The 27,257-nt window shown below is 49.3% G+C and overlaps 1 protein-coding gene across 3 annotated transcripts in view; it reads left to right on the top strand.

Annotated features, from left to right (window-relative positions):
- Mapk4 (mitogen-activated protein kinase 4) overlaps positions 1-27,257 on the top strand; it is a 143,944-nt gene that overhangs the window by 113,130 nt on the left and 3,557 nt on the right. For all 3 annotated transcript variants that reach the window (XM_028864741.2, XM_028864739.2, XM_028864738.2), the window contains exons 3-5: positions 18,610-18,754; positions 22,722-22,883; positions 25,736-25,937. In XM_028864741.2, coding sequence (XP_028720574.1) covers positions 18,610-18,754; positions 22,722-22,883; positions 25,736-25,937 — 509 coding nt within the window. The remainder of the gene's footprint in view (positions 1-18,609; positions 18,755-22,721; positions 22,884-25,735; positions 25,938-27,257) is intronic.

Below are 27,257 nucleotides of genomic sequence, written 5' to 3'. Positions count from 1 at the left end.
TCGTACATTACTGTTGGGGCTGCTGAACTCATTAATGGGACTGTATGGTCAACCACGCAGCGGAGATCGCCATTCTCCTGTAGAATCATCAGTGACAGGAGTGAAGATCCGAGCAGAGGAGACTCATGAAGACAACTCCTCCTCTCCTGTAACCCCCTCCTCTTAGCTCCACCCCCTCCCCAAATGACCATCACAGCTACATGCCTTTGGCTCCCTGTCTCTGGCTTCCTTCCTGGAGCCAAATCCTTGCAGATGCATTGCTCATGTGAAGAGTGAAATCTCTGCCTGTTCTTGTGTGATTTTTCTCATTGGTCCTCTGAAAGTGATATCAAGGTCTAGGCCCTTGATACGTTTAGATTCTTTAGCTAAAGGAATCTAAGGGGACCAAGGAGGAAGGGGGCCAACCAGGGGGAATGTTCTAGTGTCCAAAACTCTCCAACCTCCTGGTGTGAGGACAGAGGAATTCCCTTTCAAAATCATGAGAGGGTCTCTGAAGTCAACCCTAACCCTCACAGCCTCTCTTCTGACAAAACCGTCCAAGGTGACCAGATCTCTAGATAATTTGTCTCCACATGTAAGGCCATGGACTCTGCTGTAGCTGACTTCAAAGAACATTCTAGAATACATCTCTGCATTCCTTCCTAGCTTAGAAATTCTCACAAAGGATTCCCTATCCTCGTTAGCCAATCCTCTCCTCTTGCCTTTTTACTCACTGTGGAGTTCATGAAAGCTAACTTTACGTCCACTTACCTGCAGTTTACCTTGTGTACTGGAGGAGCTCCGTAGCCAGGCATTTACTGGGATCACTTTAGTTGGGTTAGTGGGATGTGTTTACATGGATTTCTGTTACCTCTCTCTCTACAGTGACTGTCAACACTTTACCAATTAAGTTACTCCACCAACACTCGGTGACACACTGAATCAACTCCCTGAGGTCATTAAACAAAGAGACAAGGCCAACTGGTGACTCAGAGCATAAGACTACGAGGAGAACATACCCAACCACCTGACAAGTGTGTGTCAGCAGTCCCAAAACCGCTCCCGAATCCTACAATTCATAGGCCAAAGGATACTTCATATTTACCCCATAGTTGATAATAACCAGATAATAATAATAGTAAATGTACAAGATCCTACCAATAGCTTGTTTTGAACATAGAAATGTTTCACATAGCAACCATCCTGAAGTGTCGCTCATGCTGGAGGAAGAGACCATGTTATCTTTTCCGTTATCTTCCAGGCACTGCTTTAAATTCTTTCTGTGGGAAATTATATTACAAAATTCCCATAGAAAAGATCATTAAAAATTATGCAGCACACATTTGCTACCTGCAGCTTGCCAAGCGGCTAATTAGTGGAAATGTGATTTTCATGAATTCTGTGATGTTTGCAGTACCTGCCAACTTTTTTTTGTAATTTGTTGCCATTACTTTTTTGATTCAAAATAAACATTCATTTTCATACCTAATTTGACACTCATAATTTGGTATTTTTAAAAGACTCCCAAAGCTGGATCCACCTGGCCCTTTCTCTCTCTCAGTGACTGCCCCATCTGCCCTCCCTCACCAGCGTTGACAGTTCCCTGGATTGATACTATCTTTGAGATTAAACTAATGTGCTCTCTGCCCAGACTGGGAGTGTAAGCTCTCTGAAGACATGCCCCTGCCTCAGCACACCACAGTCTTTATCACTGGAAACAATAAGTCACAGTTAGCAGAGCATTGGGAAGTTCAATGGTAATTCCCCAAATAGGTGGCCCTGGGCAGCCTCCCAGCTTGTGGGCATCTTATAGTCAGCATGCCCAGTCCCAAAGCTTGCCCAGGAAGACAGTGGCCCTGCCAAGAGCCTGTGCTTTCTGATCAATAAAAATCCTAACACGTACTGTTTACCAAAGTAAAAAGACCCTTCTCATGGCCAAGCTCGGACAAGGTTACCAAGCCAAAAGTTGAGCTTGGGCCCTGACAGAAGTCATATTGAAGAAGGCTTAGATTAGTACTGGACCTTTCTGTGACCAGTCTCTCCATCCCAGCATGCCTTCACTTCTTCCCTGTCTGGGGGTGGAGGGCTCCAAGTGGCTCCCTCAATCTCCTGCCTTCCCACACCTTGACCAGCCTCCCTTAACAACTCTATCATCCATGCTTTCCTTCTAGACCCTCTGGTGTATGCAGGTAGCTAATATTTGTAATGTCAGCCCCCAGCCTCGTCTGTGCCTTCATCCCAAACATACCAAGCGAGTCCTTGGGTCCCTGTGAGCAGGAGTTCTAGGGCTAAGTCGGGGAGACAGTTTGCTTAGAGGTGGGCCCATCGGGTGTTATACTATTCATCATCTAATGGGAGACAGTCAGTGTGGTTCCTGCAAGGATGGAGGCATTCATAAGACCATCACCAGCATTTCCCATAGTCTGTCCTGAAAACTTTATATATCAGTTGATTGTCGCCCACCAGTCCCAACAGTGTTTGGTTGAATGCCTTTACATCCTCTGGTGCTTGTGAGTGTCTGTTATGCTTTGAATATTAAATGCCCTCCATAAGTTCACATGTGGCAGCTTGGATCCTGACTTGTGGCACTGGGTGCTGGAGCCTAAGAAGGCCACTAAAGGCAAACCCACAAGGTCCCTGACCTCTTCCTGGCCTTTCCGTTTCCTGACTGCCACGAAGTGAGCAGCCTCTGCCCCAGCTCCCACCACCATGATGGTCACCTTCCTTCAGGCCAAAGCAACAGATCTAAGCAAACTTGAACTGGAGCCTCTGAAACTTTCTTTACTTTCAGTGACAAAAATAAGGAATCTTTAGGATGTGAACCCATTTAAAGAAATGCTTCCTTAACAAAGAGCAGTAACCTATAGATGAGATTCCTATACCAGGACAGCCAGCTAACCAAGTTCAGGGTGAGCAGGCTCCCTCTACTATGCTTAGCAAGCAGCTGCTTCCTGCTGACAGATCATGGGTCCTGTTCAGGGTCCTCCCTGCAACAGAGACTCTTCCTCCCCTGTCCCTCACCCTTCCCGTGAAAGCCCATGACATAGGGACAGTCCTCATCGGTACAGCAGGAGTCACAGCCCAGAAGTGCCACAAGCAGCCCGAGGAGTTTCCTTCACTCTCAGAGAGACCTGCACTCGGTTGAAGCCCGACCTTTGGCTTCGTTAAAGAAAAGAATTTCAAGATGAGCCAGTATGAAGCAGAGTTGGGATTTATTAGAAGGCATTTTTAATATAGATCTTAAGCACAGGGGTTAATAGAGAGGTGCTCAGGAAAAGAAATACACCTGGGTGCTTGTGTGCAGGCTTCTCAGAGTCGAGTCTAAGTGTCCAAGTGGTGACCATATGCAAGATTTTGTGGGCTTTGGGGACTTGGTTGCTTAATGGTCACTAAGGGGCCCTCACCTCCTTTTTCCCTCTTCCCCTTTTCAATGATTGGGACTACAGGGTGGTCCCTGAAGTGCTGTGGGCATGATTATGCTCTTATTAGACCAGAAGTCACTGGGGTTGTACAAGGGCTTGTCCTCGCACTGTAGATGTGCTCTCTGGTGAGAAGCAGAAGTTGCAGGTCTGTGGCTGGAACGGGAGGAAGGCCTTCAACACAAACACCGTTAGTTGTGTTGAACTTTTTATTCTCTGCTGGGGAGACTTCAACCAGATTCTAGGGGGAGAGGTTCCTTTCTATTCTCAGGTTCACATAATTTTCCCCATCTTGCCGGCCTGCTTCCCGGAGCTCTAACCACCTCAGGCAGCTCTTTGGGGCTCATGGCCGCCCCTGCCCCACACCCCACCCCCACAGTCTCTTGTATAATTGAGCTCCCAGGGGGCTCTAAGATTTGCCCTACCCTCCAGACCTAAGTTCCACCTGATCCTAAGTGACAGAAACAAGACAAAGATGAGTCTCCCTGCACCCGGTGCACTGACTCGATCAGCTACCTCCGTGAGGGAACCCTCAAATCCCAGAGTCTTCTGAGAAGGATAAGGTCTGGAGGAATTCACTGTTCAGAGTTCAGAGCTGAGCTGCGGTGAGTTACTCTGTGAGGAAGGGCGGGACTGAGGTATGGTAGACAAGCTAGGGAGCAACCATAGAAGAGCAGACGAGGAGACTGTGTGGTCAGTCTTGTCAGACTTTCTTTGGACAGCCATCCCCCAAATAATTATTAATTATGAATTATGGTTTCGGCTTCAGCTTGTTCTCAACTAGCTCTTATGGCTTTTTACCTCTCCTCCATTCTGTATGTTGGTGTCTTTTGTGTGCCTAGAGTCATCCCCCTGAGCTCCTCTCTCTGCCCAGAAGTCCTGCCTAACCTCTCCTGGCTAGCTATTGGCCGTTCAGCTTTTTATGAAACCAATCACAGTGACACATCTTTACACAGTGTAAACAATATCCCAAAACAAGGCTGGGTTTGGGGGAGGCATGTTTGTTGTGGTGGTGATGATGATGATGATGATGATGATGATGATGTGTGTGTGTGTGTGTGTGTGTGAGAGAGAGAGAGAGAGAGAGAGAGAGAGAGAGAGAGAGAAGGTCAACACTGAGTGTCTTCTTCTATCTCACTCCACCTTATTATTTTGAGACAGGGACTCTCGGTGAAGCTGGAGCTCACTGACTGTCTACACTGGCTGGCCAGCAAGCATCCTTCTGTTTCTGCCCTAACCCCCAGCACTGGTTTCAATGAGGGACTTGCGGTGTTGCTACTGTGACCTTGACGCATGGCCTCAGCTGCCTCCTCTGCAGAGCAAGGGCAGCGGTGATGAAGGGACAGAAGAGAACAGGGAGAGCCGAGAGAGGAGGCCACATACGGTCATCACCCAACAGCATGTCACCCTTAGGATTCTGACTGCTCAAAAGTGCTTTAGGATTAATATTCTCTGCCTTTCTGAGTTGGGGGTGGGTGGTGGTTGCTAAAGTTCGGATTCTGACAGCAGGGTTGGCAGGACAGAGGGTCAGCAGCCTAGAGGACTCACCTACCACACCGTAGGACCCAGTCCAGTGAAATGGGACGCCCCACCAACACTCCACAGTGCCTAGACTTCAAGGTCTGCACTTGAACAGAGACACTGCCTGTGCCCAGTGGGTTTTGACTTCTGAATAGCTCCCTGTTAACTGGTGATCAATTCCTGGCATTTCCTTTGGTTTGGGCATATCATTAAGCAAGAATTTCAAACAGGCAGTCTTGGGAATAGCAATCATTCCTTTAGCTTAACATTTGTATTCCAGTCACTCAGCAAAGTTGAAGTGAGCCACGACCCTGCATAGGGTGTATGGAGAAGCGGAGCTATAATAGTTAGTGTCTACCTGCAGGGGTCTCTACCTGCTTCCCTGACTGTAGAACTGACGGCCGAAGATCAGGCTGCTGTGCAACACCAAGGCTTACCAGCTGCATCAGATAAGGGGATCTACAGTAATTTCCACAGATAGAAGTGAAAAAAAATGATAGATATGATGATTGATAGATAAGATATAGATATGGCGATAGAGATAGATATGGTGATAGATAGATGATAGATATGATCGATAGACAGACAGACAGACAGACAGACAGATAGATAGATAGATAGAATGATAGATCAATTGTACTTAATGTGTCCTAACTAGCCTCAAACTCATCATGCTCCTGCCTCAGCCTCCCGAATGCCGAGGATCCTGAGGCAATGAGCTGTCAGCTGCTGCAGTCCAATCCTGTGTACAGAGCAAGTGCTCACTCAGTGTGACTTCCCTGCCGCCCCCTCCCCAAGATGTCCCCAAAGCTTAATAACTGCATGTAAATGAGGGAGCTAAGAGGAAGGCGCGCCGGTGGGAGGGGAAAAGCAAGCTTGCCGCCACCTCCTTTGGGTTTGGAGAAGAGGGCAAAGGTCGGGTTATCTGATGCTCTCCCAAGTGGCCCCACGATTCCATAATAAACTGATCTCTGCTCAGAGGCACTCTTGTGAAAGCGGCCAGCCTGGACCACTCACCCATCTCCTTACACTGTTTTGTGTTTCCTTCCCCCTACTCATCTCCATGAACACGTTATATGTGCGATCTGCTCAGCTGTCTTTCCTTCCAGAATGTACTCCTATTACAGAGACTCCGTTTTGTCCCCTTGCTGACGTCACGCCTCCACTCTGCTGAATTTGACCTTGGCCGTATCACTCAGCTCCCTAGACTTAGACTCTCTTGGGTCATTTTGATAATTAAATGCACCAATAAGAAAGCAGCACTGGGCACCGTGCCTGGCACACTCAATGTTCTCAATCAATCCTTGCTGGCATTTGATAAATTATTTTCTAGATTGTTATCTCCCCAGGATCAGCTGTGTGGAAAAAGCTCTGTAGCTGTTCAGGGACTTGTCTCATCCTGAGCAGAGCTTGAAATAGAAAACTGCGCTAATTAGGGACTATGAAATCGCTGCTTACCTTTCCAAAGCCAGTGAACTCGAAACCTCTAAGAGAGACCCTGCTTCTCAAATATGACTGCACACTGGAGTCCACAAGGGACTCTTAACAATTATTGGTGTGCCTAGATCTCACCCCAGAGGGTCTGATGTCATTGATGTGGCAGGTGGCCTGAACATCAGGATTTCTTTTTTTTTTAATTCCCCAGGTAGTTTTAACCTGTAGCAGGTTTGAGAGTCCCTGCTTGCCAGATTCCCCCTTGAAAGTCAGTGAGACAAATGTCTGTTTGTGGCCTGACAGTTACTGGATCTTCCTAAAAAGAGAAACGTTCTGGAAGACTGGCTTCGTTAAAAATTCATCACCGTGGTCTAGCAGGGCTCCTCTCAGGAGACTGCTGCTGTTGAGGCAAACTCAGCTGGAGAGAGTGTGTGAGCCCAACGTTGAGTTGCAGGCCAGCCTGGGCTACATTGCAAGGCCTTTCCTCGAAAAAGGAAGGGAAGGGCAGGGAAGCTGTTGACTAATGCGGAGTCACAGAATGCTAACAGAGAAAACCTGGGAGGCTCCAGCAGCTCAAGCAAGTGGGGAAACTGAGGCTAGAAAAGCCAAGCCAACTTTCACTCCACCCCACCTCTGCCTGTGTCCCTCAGCATCACAGCCATGGGCCCCACAGGCAACGGCCATTGGCAACATTGGGGCTGCTTATTCTAATGTACCTTTGAACAAGCAAAGCATTTTGTCCTGTCTTTCAACTGTAGAATTCAGAGTTCTTGATTTGGACCTTATGAAGAAAAGGCCCAAAGCTGTTGTTATCTGTGTCAGTAAACTCTAGCTGAATTCAAAGACAACCCCATCAATAAAGTGCTTTCTAGAAAGTAGTCCAACGCCATGCTCCCGTTGGCATGCCATTTGAGAGCAAGGGGAAGTACATTAGGCTAAATGAATCGAGCCAGTCACAAAGGGACAAACCCTGTGTGGTTCCACTGAATAGGAAGACCCTGGAGGTGTCACACTCACAGACAGGAAAAGTGGTCACCACGGGGTGGAGGGAAAGGGAATGGGGAATTGTTATTTAATGGGGACAGCGTTTCAGTTGGGAAGGACCCTGGAGATGAATAAGAGTGGCTTGACAACTTTGTGAACATTTTAATACTGCTAAAATGCATACCTAAAAATGGTTGAGATGGTGAATTCTATGGTATGCATATAACCTATCCCAATTAAAAGTCATCTTTTAAAATGTTATTCTATCATTCAGGTATACTGACATACATGTGTAATGCCAGCAGGTGGGCCGACAGACGTGTGTAATCCCAGCACTTGGGAGGTTAAAACAAGCCACAAGACCTTGTCTCCAAAGGGACTGGGGGTGGGTGGATGGAGAGATGGCTTGTTGGCTAAGAGCAGGTGAGAAAAAATCCTGATTCTCAGATATGACTGCACATTGGGATCCTCTGGGGACTAGTAAACAACACCCTGGAGAGTCTCATGTCACAGATGTGGCAGGTGCCCTGAAGAGCAAGATTATTTTTTATTTTTAACTCTCTGTGTGCTTCTAACCTGTAGCAGGTTTGAGAGCTACAAGCAAGAGAACCTGATCTTAACACCCTGGAAAGAAGCCTGGGGTAGGCACGTGTGTGCTTGTAACCCCAGAGCTTTTTTTTTGGGGGGGGGGGGCTTCCAAGTTCCAGCAAGGCTCCAGTGTCCTGGATCTGACTGGGACAATGAGGGAATGAAGAAATGACATATGGACACAGGGAAACAGCTGAGGTCAGGTGGACTGGGCTCTATGTAGAGACTGCTACACCCCGGAAGTTCAACATGTTCCCTATATAGAGTGGAACAGGGAAGTGGGTCATTGTACACCCTGAACAAGGAGATGGGGTTAGTACATGCCGATAAACAAGGGGGCAGGGTTTATGCTATACAGGAAGACCAAGGATACAGGTTTAGCTAACCACAGTAGGCGCAGTCTCTGGAGGGGAGCAGACTTCAGGCCATAAACATCTGTGAGGGTGGCTGGGAGGGAAGCTATGGCAGACGTTTTCTGCACACACTGTTAACATTCACATGGACCAGAAGACTCTGTGATCCCTCTGAGCCTCACCCTGAAGTACGGTGGCAGGCTTTGCCATTTTCCCACGGGACTGAGGCTAGGGTCCTTGCCATGGCGGTGCCCGTATCTCAGCAACACACATTCACTCAGGACATCCTCCACTCCCCCCACAAGGGCAGAGAGGAAGGCCTCAGGGGCTGGCTGGCCACTAGCCCAGCTCCAAGTTCAGGAAGAGATCCTGTCTCAAAGAGACAAAGAATGCGAGCAAGGACACTGTACTTCCAGTCCAGCTCTGTTTCTAATGGCTGCCACATGAGAAACCACCACTGCACATCCCCACCAGCCGAGACCAGCCCCCTCTAGCTGTCATGACTGTACCCCCTAAACTGTGAACCAAGAGAAACTTACTACTAAGGAGGGAACCAAGAGAAACCCTTCCCTCCTTAGTAGTAAGAAAAGTAACAGTACAGTGCTAAGTGGGGTCTGGGGACTTAATGTAATCTTGGTGATTTGAGTTAGCGTGTAAAATAGTGGGATTACTATGGCATTGCTTAAAATGACTTATTTTTAACTGTGTGCATGGGGCAGGGGCGTGCACATGGGTGAGGGCAGTTGCCTCGAGTCCAGATGAAGGTTCCCCGATCTCCTGCAGCTGGAGTTCCAGACAGTTGGGGGCTGCCCGACATGAACGCCAGGAAGCACACTTGGGTCCCCGGCATGAGCAGTGCACGCTCCGAACCACTGTCCCGCGACTCCAGTTCCTCATGACGACATGCTTGTTCATGTGTGTCATTTTGCCTGATCCTATTTTCTCCCACTGCCTCCGGCATCTCCCTCCTCTCCCTCACTGGTCTCCTACCTCACCTCAAATGGCTCTGCTTTTGGGCTGTAACGCGTGGTGTATTTGTAACATATTTAATCTAGGCCCCACATTTGAGTGAAAACATGCAATATTTTGTTATTCTTCCCTCCTTTTAGACCTCCTTCTCTTCCTTCATAGTCTCCCTGTGCTTTCATGTTTAAATATATGTAAATGTGTGCATTTAAATCTGGATTCCACATAGGAGAGAAATGGTATTTGTCTTTCTGTGACTCCTTTCTTTCATTTTACATGATGATTTTTATTCCATCCATTTTGCTGAAAATGACATGATATTGTGTGGGGGGAGGGAGAAGAGAAGGAGAAGGAGGGAAAAGAGAGAGAGAGAGAGCACACGCGCACGAAGGAAGCCAGAGAACCACCTCTGTCCGTGTTCCTTAAGCTCCACCTACTCTGTTGTTTTTGTTTTCTTGCTTTGCTTTTGAGACAGGGTCTCACTGGCCCGGAGGTCACCATGTAGGCTAGGTTGTGGAACCAAAGAGCCCCAGGAATCCACCAGTCTCCAGCCTCCCCGGTGCCGGGAATGCAGCTGTGTGGCACCACAGTTTTTATTTAAACGTATGTCCTCATGTTTTGTTCTCATGCTCGAGCATCAAGCACTATGCCATCTGAGCCATCTCCCCGGCCCTAATTGGATTCTTCTCTGTGGCTGGGTAGATCACATTTTCTTTATCAGCTTGTCTCTGGATGGGCATCTAGACTGGTCCCCTCTCGGCTGGCGCCTTGGCTCTTGTGAGTAGTGCAGCAGCAAACCTCATGTGTAAGTATCTCTTCGTATGCTGGCTCAGATCTGTTCAGATAGGTTCCGACCCAGGAATGTGTACATGCTGGCTGTTCCTCCTTCTTAAACAGGTTTCTCGCGTGCTTCAATGTATGTTAGCACAAACGGGAATCCCACGGTCAGAAGGAGAAGGCTATGGAAAAGGAAGCCATATATTTCTGCTTAAGCAGGGCCTCTGGGAGCATGCTGCTCTTCTAAATGATCTTTTGATGAGCACCACCCACAGCAAAGACTTAACCTCTGAAATCGTCTGCTGCTGGGTTGAGGAAGTCCCCCCTAGCCTGTAAGCAAAGCTAGTCATCAGTTCCTAGACAGACAGGCCAGGGTATTAGAGCGCTCAGTCTAAGTGAAACATCTGTTTCACTTCCCTCCAGTGCTAAAGGAACATTTCAAAAGAGGGGGCGGAAAGAATGTAAGAGCCAGAGGGTGGGGAGAAGCACTGTGACATGCCGTCTTCTGCATATGACATGGCCGTGGCACACATGAAGTCACCACAGCTGTGGTTACCTGCACAAGAGAGAGCCTGTCAGCATTCCTTCACATACGTGAGAGCGGGGTTCATGGTTTCAGTTACTAGTTCTGAGAGAGGGGAGACATTTCCTTCAGTGGTGTGGCCATTGGTAAACTGTCCACACTTCAGTCAATCGCTCCACACTTGCTCATGCCAGCAACCCTAATTAAACTCAGTAGCTCATTAAAAAAATAACAAAAGAAGACATGAAAAAGTCAGAAGATGGGGAGATGAGTAAGAGGAAGTGAGAGAAATAGGAAGTAAAATGAGCAAAATACAGCATATGCCTGTATGAAATTGTCTACAGATTTAAAAAATACATTTAAAGGAAGCAGAGGTGAGAAGAGCAGGCAGCGAGATGATCAGGGAGTCCAGGTGCTCGCCGCATGAGTCTAGTTACCTGAGTTCAGCCTGTGGAACCCACGTGGTAGAAAGAGAGAACGGACACCCCAAAGTTACACTTGAAGTTGTTCTAAAGAGAAAGTATCAAGAGAGTTGCTGGCCCAAGAGAGGGCTCCCCAAAGGCAGGATCAGCTTGTGGAGTTGAGAAATGGAATCTGCATTTAATCGACCAAGGTCTCTGGGTGATTTGGGTGTACCCCCAGAGTCCGAGAAGCCAAGCTTCAGGTCATCCACTAACAGCACAGTATTGGCACAGGTCTTCTTGAGGCTGTCCATTCTGTGTTGGGAGTCTCTGCCTGTCCTAAGAGCCCGGTGCCCACGTGGACAGCCATTGAGGTCTTATGTAAGGGGCAGTAGAGCCCCTCTTCAGATGACAAGCCAGGGTTAAGTCCTCTCTCTGCCACTTGCAGCCTGTGTGACTTAATCCTTTCTGTACCTGGTTCCTTCCTATGAGAGGGCTGTTAGGAGAGCCCCTACCTCGGATGGCATTGCCAGGACAGAGTGAAGTCGGTCCATAGGAAGCAGTTATAACATGAGTTGAAGGAACTGATTGCTGTGAGCTAGTGTTCCCAGATCACAGATGTCACACTCAGCTCCAGTCTCCCTGTGCACCTCAGAGACCAGCAGCTCCTCAGATGGCAGCCTTGCCGTGTCTGAGTGTGGCTGTCCTGTCACCCCTCCATGTCCTATAGGCTCACTCGCCCATTGCATCATGCCTTTGTGCCAGGCTTTTGATTTCCCCAGCCCGCCCTGTGAACCCAGGCCCTCCAAGGAGCATAACATCTATTCTTCATCCGTATCTCCCTTAGTCCATCGCTCCCCAAGGCTGAAACTTACACTTGTCTCTACTCTGTTTCTTTGGAGTTTGACTTAGTTTCTCCTCCTAGATCTGACAGGAACACGTGTGTGCCCCCACCCTCCCAAGGAAGTGTGTTCAGGGCTCTCTCTGGCCTGCTACCCTCCTGAAATGTAGCGTAATTGTTGCCTGTGCCTCTCTCCTTGATGGCACATGTCTCCAGAGCAGTTCCTGTGTGTAGGTACCAACCAGGTAGGACCTAGGCAGGCTATTTCACCCTCGAGAAGAGTCATATCCAAAGACCGGAGGTGGGAGGTATCTGGGGAGACACCTCGGTGGATAAACTGCTTGCTGGACAACTCTGAAGACCTGAGTTTGGATGCCCAACACTCATGTAAAATAAGCCAGACATAGTGGTATCCAGCTGTAAGGGCAGAGAGGCAGACCCCAGGGCCTCACCGCTGGAAGGCCCAGCACAGTTTGAGGTTCACTGAGAAATCCTGTCTCAGAGAACAAAATGAACAGAGAGAAAGACACCTGACATCAACCGCTGGCCTGCATGCGCGTGGATGGGGACACGGACGGACGGATGGACGGACACACGGACACACACACACACACACACACACACACACACACACACACACACACAATGGGGAGGATGGCTGAGGTTTTATCCATAGAGAAGGTATTCCTACTCACACCTGTAAGGGATTAGTGGCCACCTAGTCATTAACGGGTTTGTTAGGCCAGAGCAGGGGAGACATGGAGGGGCCAGCAGACCTGGTACCCACCTGCCTGGTGTCGCTTGCCGGTGTAGCGACGGCCCTGCTGCTGCAGTGATATGCATCTAGGCTCTTTTGAGTCCCCACACAGGCAGCAGGGAGGACTGCCCCCTGCTCCCCGTGGGAAGGGAACACTCAGAGCTTTAATTACACCTTCTGTCTAGATCGACCAGGGCCACAATTACACGCTGTACGGGGCAGCGGCTGCTAGATTTCTTCCCAAACACTTTTAAGCTGTTGAGAGCAAAACCTTCTATGGATTCTATACATTCAAAAAGACAGCAAAAATAACCTGGTGGGAACAGCTGCAGAAGGACAGACCGCATCCAGCTAGCTCCTCTGCTCCCCCACTGTGCCTCCAGAGTCCTTCTTGGCGGCCAGAGGAGGGGAGAGCAGCAGGTGAGACCATCTGAAGCCTCTTCAGCCCTGCCTTGTGCATGCCGAGAAGGGGTCAGGGAGAACCGCCCGAGTGTGGGCTGCGTCCAGTGACCCCTGCCTGCAGACAGTGTCCAATCGTGCGCTGTGCGTGAGCCTGTCACCCCTTCCGCCAGCCTCTCAGTGCACACACCCTGCCCAAGAAGACAGTTCTTGAGACCTGAGGACAGCCATCATACAGATGGAACCACAGGCAGGGCAGAGAGGCCAGTGGAAGACTTCCCCCTTCCTGATTTATGAGCCCTGCTGACAAATCAAGTCTCATGACTAGATATTTGTGGGATTTTTTTTTTCCTAGAAAATTCGGAATGTCACCCCTCAACAAAGATTCTTCTTTTGGATTCAAATCACCAGCATGGTGTCATGGACCACCCCTACTCCCCACCCCCGGCTTCCACCAATCAGCTCTCTAGGGTTTATCCAGCCAGGATTCCCTGGCCCCAGTGCTGAACCCCTAGACCCAGGAATGGAGCACACCCCCCGCCCCCGTTTGTTCCCATCTAGAGTGAGCCTCCTGTTTGTCCCAGGCGTTCTCTCGGTACAGAGCTTAGCAGAAGACACAGTGATTTCCCAGATCCTCCCATGCCCAGTGGCTTCTCAGTACACCCCCATTTATCTTTTTTTTTTTTTAAAGACCTTGGGGGACCAGCATCCATAAGGAAAGACCTGTCGTCACTAATCCAGCGACATTGAAAAGCAAGGAACTGTCTTAGCTTGTATAACAAACTAGTCCATAATTGTAGCCTATGAGCAGTCTTGTCATGTAAATGAGCAGGTGTTTCACATGGAAGCTCTATGTCCTCACGTTTTTCCAGTCCTGGACTCTACAGTGAGGGAGACTGCTTCCAGAACATTCTCTCCAATACAGGCCTGCTTATCTACTTCTCGGCGAAAGCTCTTACGCCACCTCCCCAGTGGGCACTGTGCTTTAGTGTGCGGTCAGTTCCAGCCTCTGGCTAGAAAGCAAAGCCAAGCCGTTCTTCCTCTGTAGCCCAGCCCCACACAGGAGTGGAGAGCTGCTACGAACACGGTGGCATCTCCCTGTGCTTTTCACAGTCACAGAGAGCTACTGTCCACATGGCAGGGGCGAGTCTCTGGTGCCCTGTTCTAAGTGAAGAGAGTCGGCCTCAAAAGGCTAGAAACTGGTTCTACTTACGTAGTATTGTATTTGGAGTGAATCCAGGAGACGGCTGGGCACACGGTGCGTACTTGCCATCTCAGCACTCAGGAGGCAGAAGCCGGAGCATCAAGGGTTCGAGGCTGGGGCCAGGATGGTGGAGTGGTTAAGAGGACATGGACTTGGTTCCCAACACCCACATGGTGGCGCAGTTCCTGGGGATCCCATGCCACCTTCTAGTTTTCATGGGCAACAGGCATTCACTTGGTGCACATAAGTATATATGCAGGCAAATGGTTGTGCACATATAAATATTTATTTAAAAAATAAAAATGGGGGTTCAAGACCAACCTTCATAGTAGGCTTCATAGTGAGACTTTCTCAACAGATAAGTAGGTAATGTTGAAGAATATAAAACCCCAGGGGAACAGAAAATGACGGCTGCCAGGGCTGCTTGGAGCTAGAAATGGTCAGGAGGAGACATGATGGAATTGCTGGAGATGGCTGGACTATGAAATACCAAGACTAGCATGGTAGAGGTATCCATGACAAAAACTCACAGAAGCGGGCTAGAGAGATGGCCCAGTGATTAAGATGATTGGCTGCCCTTCCAGAGGACCCAGGTTCAATTCCCAGCACCCACTTGGTGGCTTACAACCCTTTGTAACTCTTTGTGAAGTTCCAGGGGATCCGACGTCCTTTTCCCTGAGGTGGCACTGCTGTAAACGTGCAGACAGCATATCCATACACATGAAAATGGGGGGTGGGGGTGCTTCATAGAACCACACACTGAAAGAGTAAATTATACTGTGTGAAAATTATGTCTCAATAAACCTGACTTTTAAAAAAGTGAAACTATTGTAATAAGTACACTCACTAACCCTTTATCTGGAGCGAGGCAAAACATGAGAACTGGGCCTGGAGAGATGGCTCAGAGGTTAAGAGCACTGACTACTCTTCCAGAGGTCCTGAGTTCAATTCCCAGCAGCCACATGGTGGCTCACAGCCATCTGTAATGAGATCTGGTGCCCTCTTCTGGCCTGCAGACATACATGCAGACAGAACACTATATATATAATAAATAACTAAATCTTTAAAAACATGAGAACTGTCAACCCTAGATAGCCTCCTGTAGGGGGAAGTTTCTTGGTCCTGCCTAGCTCCAGGGTCCAGACAAATCTCTCCCACCAGAGCTTTCTCATCTGCTTATAAAATAATCACTCAGAGGTTTAATATGAATTACCAATTGTATGGCCTATGGCAGGCTTCTTGCTAGCTAGCTCTTATAACTTAACCCATTTCTATTCATCTATAAATGGCCGTGGCCGTGGCATTACCAGTCTACTGGCATCTTGCTGCTTCTTCAGCAGCGGCTAGCATCTCTCTGCCTCTTTTCTTCTTGTCTCTCTCTCTTGGATTTCCTGTTTGGCTATAACCTGACTCGCTATAGGCCAGAGCAGCTTCTTTACTAACCAATCATAGCAACACATATTCACAGCGTACAGAAAGACATCCCACAGCAGCCTCCCCATCCACCTTTGAAAGCAGGATTTGGAACTGATCTTGAGGTTGAGTGTGTCAAAGAGAAGGACCACTGAATCCTTCAGAGCGTTCTCGTTTGAAGGGGCTCAGGCCACACAAGCAGGGTGGTACTCAGCCCCTTGTTCAGTTCCTCACAGTGTTTTGTCATGCTTCCAAGGAGACAGACAAGACTGGGCAAGGTCGAAGCAGCAGTGGAGCAAATCCAGAGCGGCTGCCCATGAGGGTCACATCATCCAGTGCTCTTGGGGAAGGGGTGGGGTGACATCTGAGGAGCTCTGGAGATGACACTATCTTAGGTGTGTTAGCCAGGAAGGGCCACAGGTCTGATGACATCCATCCCATGGATGTGAGGAGAGTGAGAAGCAGCTTCTAATGCTGCAAGTTAGACATGGAGGCCAGAGATGGTCATATTTTAGTCATTTTCTAACTTAAGGGTATCCTGATGAGAGAGAGGAAAATGAAGTCCCACTCATTTCCTCCTCCTGTCTACTCCCAAAAGAACGAAGTGTTCTTTTGTGACTCGAAAACATGATTACGGAGCCAGCAAGTAAACTGTTCTCTAGGACCACCAGCTAGATGTCTGTCTTAGGGTTTCTATTGCTGTGATGAAACATCATGACCAAAAGCAACTTGGGGAGGAAAGGACATATTCAGCTTACACTTCCACATCACTGTTCACATCATGAGGCCATGGAGGGGAGCTGCTTACTGGCTTGCTTCCATGGTCCTGCTTTCCTATAGAACCTGGGACCACCTGCTGAGGGGTGGCTCCATTCACAATGGACTGGTCCCTCCCACATCAATCACTAATTAAGAAAGTTCTCTACTGGCTTGCCTGCAGCCCAATCTTATGGAGGCATTTTCTCAATTGCGATTCCCTATCTCTCAAATGTTTTTAGCCTGTGTCAGTCAGGTTGACATAAAACTAGCCAGTACAAGGTCTTCAAAGTCATTTTAACCTGGATCCTGTCTAGCTGGAGATAACATCAGATCCCATTGGGTGGGCTCGGTGCCACCAGTGTCCTTACTTTAGACAGCAGTACCAAATAGAACTTCTGGAACTTGTGACTGGTTAGCTAAGCTCCATGACCCCTCCTCTGGTTGGGCTCATTTGATACAGTGGTTCACAGAACTCAGGAAAGCACATCTACAGGTTGAATTTTAAAGAGTACAGATGAGATGCAATAGGGTGAAATATGATGAAGAGTTGTGGCACGTCTAGGCTTTCTCTGGGCAATCTACCTTCAGGGTCCCCTGTCCCTTCTGTTTTCACGGAGATGTCATTGAGTAAGCATGACAAATGTATGCACTTCTGTAGAAAGGTGACTGGACCAAAAGTTAAAATATTAAAAAAAAAAAAAAAAAAAAAAAAAAAAAAAAAAGGTTGGAGGAAATGCTCACAGACTGAGTGGGGGACCTGGATTCTTCCTGGCCTCTCTCTGTAGCCTGCTTGTTTCTGGTTTGCGGAGCAGGAACCCTCGAAAATGAGGGACGCCTTTATGCCCAATTGTGGACAAGAATAGATCCAAGGATGTCTTTATGGCCAACTCCAAGACAGATGCAGAAAATCAGAGCCGTTGTTAGCTGCCCTAGGTGGGAAGGATTCTAATGGCCATGGCCTGACTTGGAAGTAGGAGCCAGGAGCAAAACCACAAATCTGTATATGACAGTATTATAAACAATCCCCATAGTCCTCCCTTTTCCCACCAGTCTTGGGCCTGCTCTTCAGTCTTTGCTCAACCAGTGAAGAAGTGTCAGACTAATGCATCAGAAGCTCCTGGGTCTGTGGGCTTCCTCATTTTTTTTGTCTGCGTTAACCTCAGTCTGTGATATCTATATCAGAACAAAAAAAAAATTTGGATGCCAAACTAGGAGCAACAGCAAATAGCAAGACCAATCCCAGAATCTCCTAGGGCCCCTTGGTCTTACTATTTACCTACACATGAGTCTGTGCTTTTCCTTCAATGATGAGCCATTCCAGGAAGTCCACATAGACAGTCTGGCTTCAATGTCTGGCCCAGTTTCTGAATTACATAGAAGACAAGTTCTATGTTTCCTAAATATATTTCCATGTCTGTGCATAAAAGATCATCACCATGTACAATTAGGACCGATTCTGTCCCAGACTACATATCATAACCCAAATCAGTGACCCAAATCAGCCAGAATATTTAGCCCTCAAGAACAGTTCTCAACTTGTGGGTTACGACCCCCTTTGGCAAATCTCTATCTCCAAAAATATTTACATTACAATTCATAGCAGTAGCACAATGACAGTTAGGAAGTGGCAGCGAAAATAATTTTATGGTTGGGGGGTCACCACAGCATGAGGAACTGTAGTAAAGGGCTGCAGCAATAGGGAGGTTGGGAACCCCTGCTCTAGCTCTGTAGAATCCCCAGGGTCTCCTGGACCTGTAGGAGCCCTGGCTGCCCTGTGACTCAGGGCTGCTTTGGTGCGTGCATCAGTTGCCTATATCTGTTAAGGTCTTTCTTGTGCTCATCAGGGGCCTGCCTGGTACCTGTTGGGGCATTGTTAATTCCCATCATCAGTACCAATGCCACTGGCTCAATTTCAGATCTGTGGCTGCTTCTCAGATTCAGCCGCCAGACAATTCCAGTGTTTTGTAATGACGGTTAAGGGCAGCAATGAACTTGAGCATATGGCTCCTAGTCACCTATGTCCTTACCAGTGTGAGCAGACTTGGTTATATCAAGGGGTGTGGAAAACCATTCCTTCCAAAATAACGATGCCCTGGATCCCTCCCTCCCACAAGGAAGAATCCCAGAGCCTCATAAGGTCCCTGAACCTATGATCAAGAGAAAAGGAACAAGGACAGGAGGGATTCTGAAAGGAGCTCCAGTCTTCTCTGGAGGGGAAACCAAGAGGGATGGAGGGGCGGGTAGTATCTGCAGATCTCTGGCTGATAATACAGGGGGACTTTATCTTTTAGGGGTATCTGTCCGAAGGGTTGGTGACAAAGTGGTACCGCTCTCCACGACTGCTCCTGTCCCCCAACAACTACACAAAAGCCATCGATATGTGGGCAGCTGGCTGCATCCTGGCTGAGATGCTCTCGGGGAAGATGCTCTTCGCTGGTAAGTCGCTAACCAAGCCTTGCGCCATGCTTCCTTCCCGGTGTTGTCCGAGCTCTGCACAAAACACACGCTGAGCCCAAAACCTGCTCATCTTTTGTGAAAATGACTCCTTTGCTTTTTGTAGCTATAGTACTATAATTTCATATAAAAAAAATATTATAAAAGCTCAACGTGGCCTTCTGAGCACAGGACTTTTGCAAGTGAGTAGCCGTTTTCCTACGGTCTGAAGCCACCTCCTCAGTGTAGTATGCGAAGAAATGGGGCTTAGGGGAAGTGGTCTGTGGGGTTTGTCCTCTTAGAAGAGCTCCCTCACCCTTTACCCCATGCGAGGATGTAGCAGGAGTGCACCATTTAGGAGAAGCAAGCTCTTAAGTAGTCACTGAATCTGCCAATGCCTTGACTTGGGACATGTCCGCCTCCAGAACTTCAAGAAATAAATGTTAGCTGTTTAGCTGCTTTGTTGTAGCAGCTCCAGTGAACTAAAACGCACTTATACTCCACACCTTCGGACTAAACAGTAAAAACCACCACTCAGTGTTTTCAGGCTCTTCCTCACCACCTCCCTGACACTCTGTCCCCCATCCTGTAGCCCCACCGAGTGACCCCTTGCTTCCCTAATCATCTATCAAGACTTTCTTCACCTTGACACAAAGTTAAACCCTTCTCTGCTTGGAAAACTCCCACTGAAGCCTTGCTTGTGTCCTGTCCTCCGTGATGGCTTTGCTAACGCCCCCCAGGTGGTCATCCATCCCTTCTAGTGGTCCCACACTTCATCCTCACCCTTGTTCCCGGTCTTTGCCTGGAGGAGTGGTTACAGTCTCCACTTACACCTCTCCTCCAGTCTCCCCTCACCCCTCTAGCTCAGCTATCATTTTGCGTCGATGTGACAAATACCTGATAGAATCGACCTAAGAGGAAGGCAGGCTTAACTTTGACTCAGTTTCAGAGGTGTCAGTTACTGTTCAGCTGGTTGTAATCCTTCAGACCTGTGGCAAGGCAGAGATGTCATGGTGGAAAGGCAATGTGGGGGAAAGGTGCAGAGAGAGAGAGAGAGAGATCCAGAAATAAAATGCACCCTTCCGATGTGTACCTACAGTAAGCTGCTTCCTCCAAATAGCACCCACCTCCTGCTCAGCTATGAATTCTTCTGTGCATTAAGCTGCTGAAGACCCAGTGGCCTCTAAATAGTGGCCATGGAAGCTCTGTGCACTCAGACCGCAGGCCTGACTGTTGTTCATCCAGGAGAACCCATTTTATCCTCATCCTGCCAGGCTGGTTAGCAGCAACTGCCCCCTGCTCCTTCTGAGTCAGCCCCGGGGTGGCAGCTTCTACCTCTCCCTCTTTGGCTGGGTCTCCAGACCTGCTTCTCGGTCTACCGTTTCCTCTGTCTTGGATCCCTCCAACCTCCCCTAGTTCCCACCTCTCGGGATCCTAAACCAGCCCCGGTCGCTCTGACTACAGTGTTGGAGAACCAAGGCAATGCACAGCTGACCTCCTTATACTGAGGCAGACAGTGGCAGCCAGAGAGCTTCATTACAAGAGAGGGAGGAAAGCCAGCAGCTAGTCAGGTTGTCTCTGACCCCAAGGACACGTCAGAAGAAAAGGGAGAGAGGTCACAACAGCACCACCCTGCTCCCAGTTTTCATCGGTTCCTTAGTAAACTCACAATGTTCATGTGCCTCTCCCCCAAGTGACATCTGTCACCGAAGATCACCAGGGATGATCATCAATAAGGTCATCATTTTTCCACATGGATTTATGTCATTGGCTTCTCTGAGGAATTCATGTTCCCCAACTCTAGAAAGCAGTGGAAGCCAGGGTTTATCATACATTTGCCATGAGCTGGCACCCTGGTGTGCCAACGCATGGGTTCCTTTTACTAATCATTCCAAATGTCAGAAGTCATCCTCCATCTATAAGGTGTTGCAAGAGAGATGATGGATAGCCAGGTCTGTCTCCAGATCTCCCTGACTCCAAGCTCCCTGCCCTTTGCCCCCTGCATAGATCATGAGACTCTAACTCGCTGTCTCTGATAGGACACAGTTGCTCCCTAGCAGGAGCTCACAAATGAGAAGGAAGAGTTCCCTGCCAGCTCAATCCTTACTGAGGAAGTGACTTCAAGCTCAGGGCTGTGTGTTACTGGTCTCTGTGTCTCAGAGGAGAGGAGTCAGGGTCTAGAGAGCAAGGTGCCACCATCTGTCTTTGATTTGATCATCACTGACGTTCTGGTCCCCTAGAGAATGATCTAAAGTGCTCATCCAGTGAGGACAGTCTGCAAAAAGGCTCCTAGAGTCCCATAGCTGACTCTCGTTGAGCGCAGGACAGGGAGAGGCCAAAGGCATCTCTTTTAGGGAATTCTCAAAGCTGTAGGCCCTTGACTATAGTGCTAGATGGGCCACTAGGGTATGATATCCCCTAAGCCATCAGCTGCTGGAAGACTGGGGTTCTGCAGAAGCCAGTGGACAGTGAAGGGCTCCCTGTGCCAGTGGATGGCTGGAGAGGCCTTTCCAGGAGGAATTGGTATGACTGAGGGTTCAGCCTGGCAGAGAGGAGCAGAAAGAGCCTTGAGGCTGAGAAGAGGGGATGGAGGGCAGAACAGCCCGATGGTGGGGAGAATTCACACATTCGGTATGATGCCTGACATAGGGAAGGCACCTGTCCTGTTAGCATTCTATTGCTGTGAAGAGACACCATGACCAAGGTAGCTTATAAAAGAAAACATTTAACTGGGCACTTGCTTACAGTTTCAGAGGGTGAGTCATCATGATCATCATGATGGGGGGCAGACAGGCATGGTGCTGGAGCAGCAGCTGAGAGCTTTGCATCCTCACCGGCAGGGAGCAGATAGGTAGATATTGGGCCTGATGACACACCTCCAACAAGGCCACACCTCCTGACCATTTCCAAAGCAGTTCCACTCCCTGGTGACTAAATATTCAAGCTTGAGAGGATGGACTGTGGGGGCCATTCTCACTCAAACCACCACAGAACTCAATACATAACTACTGAATGAATGAGCAAATGGATGAATGAATGCTTGTTTCTATCCTGCCCTACCACTTCTCCTCCAGACCTGGCAGGACCCACCTTCCTCCCCTGTGCCCACACAGGGAATGTGCTCAAAGGGCCTTCCAAACTCAACCAGTTATTCCTTATTTTCTTACTCCTGAGAGTTTCCTGGATGGGATCCTCCTTGTGGAAACTTAAGGCTCATCCTAGCCTTATAATTGTTCCTTCCCCAGCCTTGTAGGGAATGTGCAAAGTCATAGCCCGGCTGCTCCCATCGCCTCAGCATCAGCATACTCAGTCCACATGGGACGCCAGATGCTAGCGGAATAGACAAGCCTCAGAGAGAACTAGATACAAGCCTGGATGAGCTACTTCCCTGATTACTGGCTGTGACAGAATATTTGACAGAAACACCTTAAGGGGGCAGAAGTTCGTGATGGCTTATAGTGTCACGGCAGGGAAGGCTCGGTGGCTGACGTGGCCTGGTCAGTGGCAGCGGGAGCTTTATTGCGCAGCTGTTCCACATCTCAGTGGTGGACAAGAAGCAGAGAACTCAGATCAGAAGCAGGGCTCTTACCACAAGATCTTCCCCCATTGACCTGTGTCAGCCAAATAAGCCCTATATCACAAAAGTCCACAATCTCCCAAAACAGCACTGCCTACTGGGGTCCAAGTGTTCAAATACATGAACCCTTCAAGGACATTTCATGTTCCACCATAAGAAACCCCTGCTTTTTACATTTAACAAAGCCAACCCCAAAGACAGCAAGCACTCTACAGTGCCCACAGCTAATTTAGTTGTAGAGTGGATATCCGAAGCCAAGTCCCTCAGCTCCCAGCCTGGGACTGCCTGCTGCCCCATGGTGTTCCCTCTGTAGCCAGCTGGAGCTGCTCTGGAGCATCCTCAGATGCAGCTGTCCAGGGCAACAACTTACCCGTGTGGCATTTGCCTCCCCAGGGGCTCACGAGCTGGAGCAGATGCAGCTCATCCTAGAGACCATCCCTGTGGTCCGGGAGGAAGACAAGGAGGAGCTGCTCCGGGTGATGCCGTCCTTTGTCAACAGCACCTGGGAGGTGAAGAGGCCTCTGCGCAAGCTGCTCCCTGATGTCAACAGCGAAGGTACGTACACAAGCCTGCACCGGGCCACCATCCCAAGAGGCTCAGTTCTGGCTTCACCTTTGGGGGCAGGGCAAAGGGCATGTGGGCCTCCATCCAAAGAGCAGAACGTGAGATTCAGACACCAAGCACCTCTAGCAGCTGGTGCTTTTCCTAGCTACAAGCTCAAAAAGTTTCACATTTTAGAACACTTAGGTGTTTAGGTTTTTGGGATTAGGGGTTCCCAACCAATAAGAAATATATAAATATTTTTTAAAAAAGAAAATATCTGATATTCAAAAGAAGATTCAGGTGGGAAACACTTTGGATAAAGGATGGTCAACCTGTGCGTTCAGACGGTAGATTCCTGACCACGTGGCAGTCCCTGAGGCGGTCACTAGTGGGCCTCCACGCTCTTCTCACTGCCTGCCTCCTTTGTTGTTCTCTCCCCTGGAGGCCTGATGCAGTGCAGAGAATGTGTACATCCTCAGCTTCAGGGCTAGATGGATGCTCAGTTCCCAGTGACTAGCTGGCTGTGTCATCTTGAGCAGACTACTTAACTTCCTTGAGCCTCGGTTTCCCTAACTGTAAAATAGGCGCAGTAGTACCTTAGAGCATGTATTAGTCAGCTTTCCCTGACTGTGACAAAATACGTAAGAGCCACCAGAGGAGGGAAGGCTCATCTTGGCTCACAGTCTCCGACTCTCAATCACTGGCCTCCTCGTTTCTGGGTCTCTTGAGAATCAGAACATCATGGTAGAAGGGCCATGAGAGAACAAAGCTGCTCACTTCATGAGCCAGGAACAAGAGGAGGGTGGTACACACATAAGAGCGTGAGCAAATGGCCACCAACAGGATGCACCCTTGAAGAATACACCCCAAGGACCCACTTTCTCTAATCAAACCCCACATGCTCACCTAATAGCCTGTAGTTGTAAATGCACTAATGGGTGGATCCACGGGTGAGGTCAGAGCCCTGGGTAGGATGCAGTGAGCCAGAGGAAGGTGGCGTAATTACACGGAAGCCTCATTATGCAAGAAATGTCTTAAGCTATTTAAGGAGACTGAATGGCTCCACCAGGACCCAGGCCTTCAGACCTGCTATCTAAAGAAAGCCTGCAAGGCTGCCCTGGGCAACCACACCCAACAGAAGCCAGTAGTCTGAACACACTCCTGTAGAGTTGGGGTTGGCTTGATGTGGCATACATATATTAGTCCAGGATGGCCCCAGTCACAAGCCACCCCCACTACAGGAGTGTCTTGAAGAGGCAGGTCAATGAGGTGCCATGAGAAGGGATTTGTAGGGATATACAATCATTATCTTAATACAAAGGCCAACCATAAGACAGAGGGGTCACCCTGGTTCCCGGGACCAGTGACAGCAGAGCTAAGTCCAGGGGTGAAGTTAAAGGGGGCAGATCTAAGGTTGATAGAAGGCTTTTCTGTCCTGGGCACTGGTTGGAGGCTGGGCTGTCACAGAGAGGGATGAGGGCAGTCTCACTGTTGCTGGAGCAGCCTGGGGATGGTGTGGCCCGCTCCCGGTTCCACTGGCCTGGGGATGGTGTGGCCCGCTCCCGGTTCCACTGGCCTTTCTTGACAAAGATGGCAATGGAGTGTGGAGCTCTGGTGCCCTGTCGCCTTGTTCAAGGCCATGGGTAACAGGTGAGACTCAGGGGAAGCCCAGAGAGGAAAGACTTGCCAGCCTGGAGCTGTACCCTGCCCGGATTTGTGCAGTCCTGAGCACTCTGAGGTGGCATTTCTTCCAGGTCTGCAGCAAAGACTCTCTGAGCATCAGGAAGGACTCAGAGTCTCCGCTGCTTAACTGGTCTTCCAACCCAGGGTTATACAAGGCCACTGGGTCCTCTTGAGAAGCCGGTAACCTGAAGCCGTTGACTTCACACATTGTTGGGAATGTTTCCTACAGAGAGGTCTAGGGCTGTTGTGAGGAGCCGGTGTGAGGAACACTAAGAGTAGGGAACTCAGGCTTGGGGTGGGGGAACATGACCCAAATGGAGCCAGTGAAATGACAGGGTGAGAAGCACTACAAGCCCCTAAGCCAGGCAATGCTTTGAGATGAACCGGGGCACAGTCCTGCTCAGGGGGATGCACACTAGCCACTGGGTGCAGGACACTGCCCAGCCAGCACACCCCAGACAACTGTCAGCTGCTGAGTGGATGGCCATGCAGGTTTTCAAATGGCTACTGCGGTGATGAGACTCCGCCTTCCTTTCCTAGGTGTCTGCTCCCACAGAGTCCCCAGTACCTAGTCACTGGTGGGTGGTTGCCAAGCACAGGAGGATACTGCTAACTGAGTGCTGAGTATTTCTGAGTATTGATTAAGTCACCTGTCTTGGCGAGAATTCCAGGGGCGACATATTGTAGGAAGAACTCTGGCCTCAGACAGGAGCCATGGCATACATATCCCTTGTCCCTCTCTCTCCCCTGCACACCTCCACACTCACCTTTCCCAGCAGGGCTTTCTCCCATGGGCTCTTGCCCCTCCTCCAGAAATCCTCAATGCAGTCAATGGGAATAGTGTTTGAATATCCTAGATTCCCCACCCCTCCGAGCTGTCCTGGCTGTCCCAGGAGGATCCCAATGGAACTGAGCATCTGTGTCTCAAGAATAACCCCTAACTGTCCCCAATCCCTGTGTTTAGAGCAGTCCAGTGTAAGGCCAGCTGTGGCCTCTCCCAGCAGTGAGACCTTCAGCACATCACCTTATCCGTCTGCAGTTCTGTTCTGTTCGGTTGCAAAGCAAGAAAACACTTTCTGCGAACACAAAGCTAGAAGGTACCAGGGGCTGTCACCCTGCTAAGTCTTCTCAGCTTGACAGGAGCAGCACATGACCTTTGTGACTGCCTTTGCTCCCTACAGCCATTGACTTTCTGGAGAAGATCCTGACCTTTAACCCCATGGACCGCTTAACTGCAGAGATGGGGTTGCAGCACCCCTACATGAGCCCTTACTCGTGCCCCGAGGATGAGCCCACCTCGCAGCACCCCTTCCGCATTGAGGACGAGATCGACGACATCGTGTTGATGGCTGCCAGTCAGAGCCAGCTCTCCAACTGGGACAGGTGCGTGGCCAAGGCTGGTGTCCAGAGCCAAGCCCCCCTTATTCTCTCATGTCCAATTTGCCTCTGATCCTCCGTGACCTCTGTTTCCCAGATTGTATATTGTGTTGGGCATTTTTCCCAGCTAGGTCCCTGCCTTTTTCCTGTCCCCAAACATTCCCAGTGAGGAGCCACCTAGGTGCCGCCCAGGAGAGTCAGGGACTTCCACTCTGCAGAACAATGCTCCCGGCTTTCCTTGACACCCTAAGACCACTGAACATAAGCTCAGTGCACACGGACCAAGCGTTGGTCTACTGTAATATTTCGTGAACAACAGGCTGGAGTTTTTCTCCTAGAGTTTGCTACGCAACCACCCTGCCACTGAACTCCATCTTCAGTCAAGATTCTGCCCTTGAAAGACCGAATAGGACAATGCAAGAAAACAGAGCAGAATTCCCTGTCACAACACATTTCTCATTTCACACATCATTCCCACCTCCTGCAAGCGCCCTTGAAGGAGGCTGTGACATTATTAGAGTCTGTAAGAAAGCCACGGCTTAGAGAGGTTAAGGCGCTGGCATCATGATACACAGCAAACCCATGGAGGGTCATCCCCAAACTGTACCTGTGTCCCACACCTACTAAGAGCTTTACTGCGGAGCCTCGCTTAACTTCAGGATCTTTGACAGGTGTCAGTATTAGAGAGTAGATTGGTAAACCGTTTCTGCGGGAATACTAGGATTTCGTAGTTCCTTTCCTGTCCTGGCTTTCTCTGATCAGGCACCAGGGGAGGCAGCGTCCGTGCTGCTCAGTTCAGAAAAAGCAGCGGAGGGGGTGCTTGGCTGCATCAACTCCTGGGATCCTCGCTGCCATGGGAATGTGACAGCTTGTTACATAAGTGACAGAGAGGCAATTTTTCTTTTTCAGTCATTTGACAGATGAGAGGTTTCAAATGGAGGGGGTGCAAAGAGGGGGCAGGGCACTGTGATTTGGGGCAGGTTTGCTAGCTTCTTGTTGTCAGCAAATAGCAATTTAGAGGCTCTTCTACCAGCTTCATGCTGGGGCTGCCCTAGACTGTGGTCCTTAGACTTGTGCCCAACACCCCCCTTCCATGCCACAGATTTCAGGGCACACTTTGTTGAGTTGGCATCAGGGAAGACTGTAGCAGGGTCGCTAAGGTCACTGCTTGTCAGTTAGGGTAGTATCAAGCCGGACACTCTTGCCCCCTGCCTTCTCCACCACACCTGCACAAGGGACCAGGATGATAAAGTCCGTGGCCCCGCTGCAGTGGCCTCCACCTGTGTGGTGTGCTAATTGTCTCATCTTTAAGGCTGTGGCAATCCC

The sequence above is a fragment of the Peromyscus leucopus genome, chromosome 19, assembly GCF_004664715.2.
Source record: "Peromyscus leucopus breed LL Stock chromosome 19, UCI_PerLeu_2.1, whole genome shotgun sequence".
Classification (NCBI taxonomy): Eukaryota; Metazoa; Chordata; class Mammalia; order Rodentia; family Cricetidae; genus Peromyscus; species Peromyscus leucopus.
This window is presented reverse-complemented; position numbering and strand designations above follow the sequence as displayed.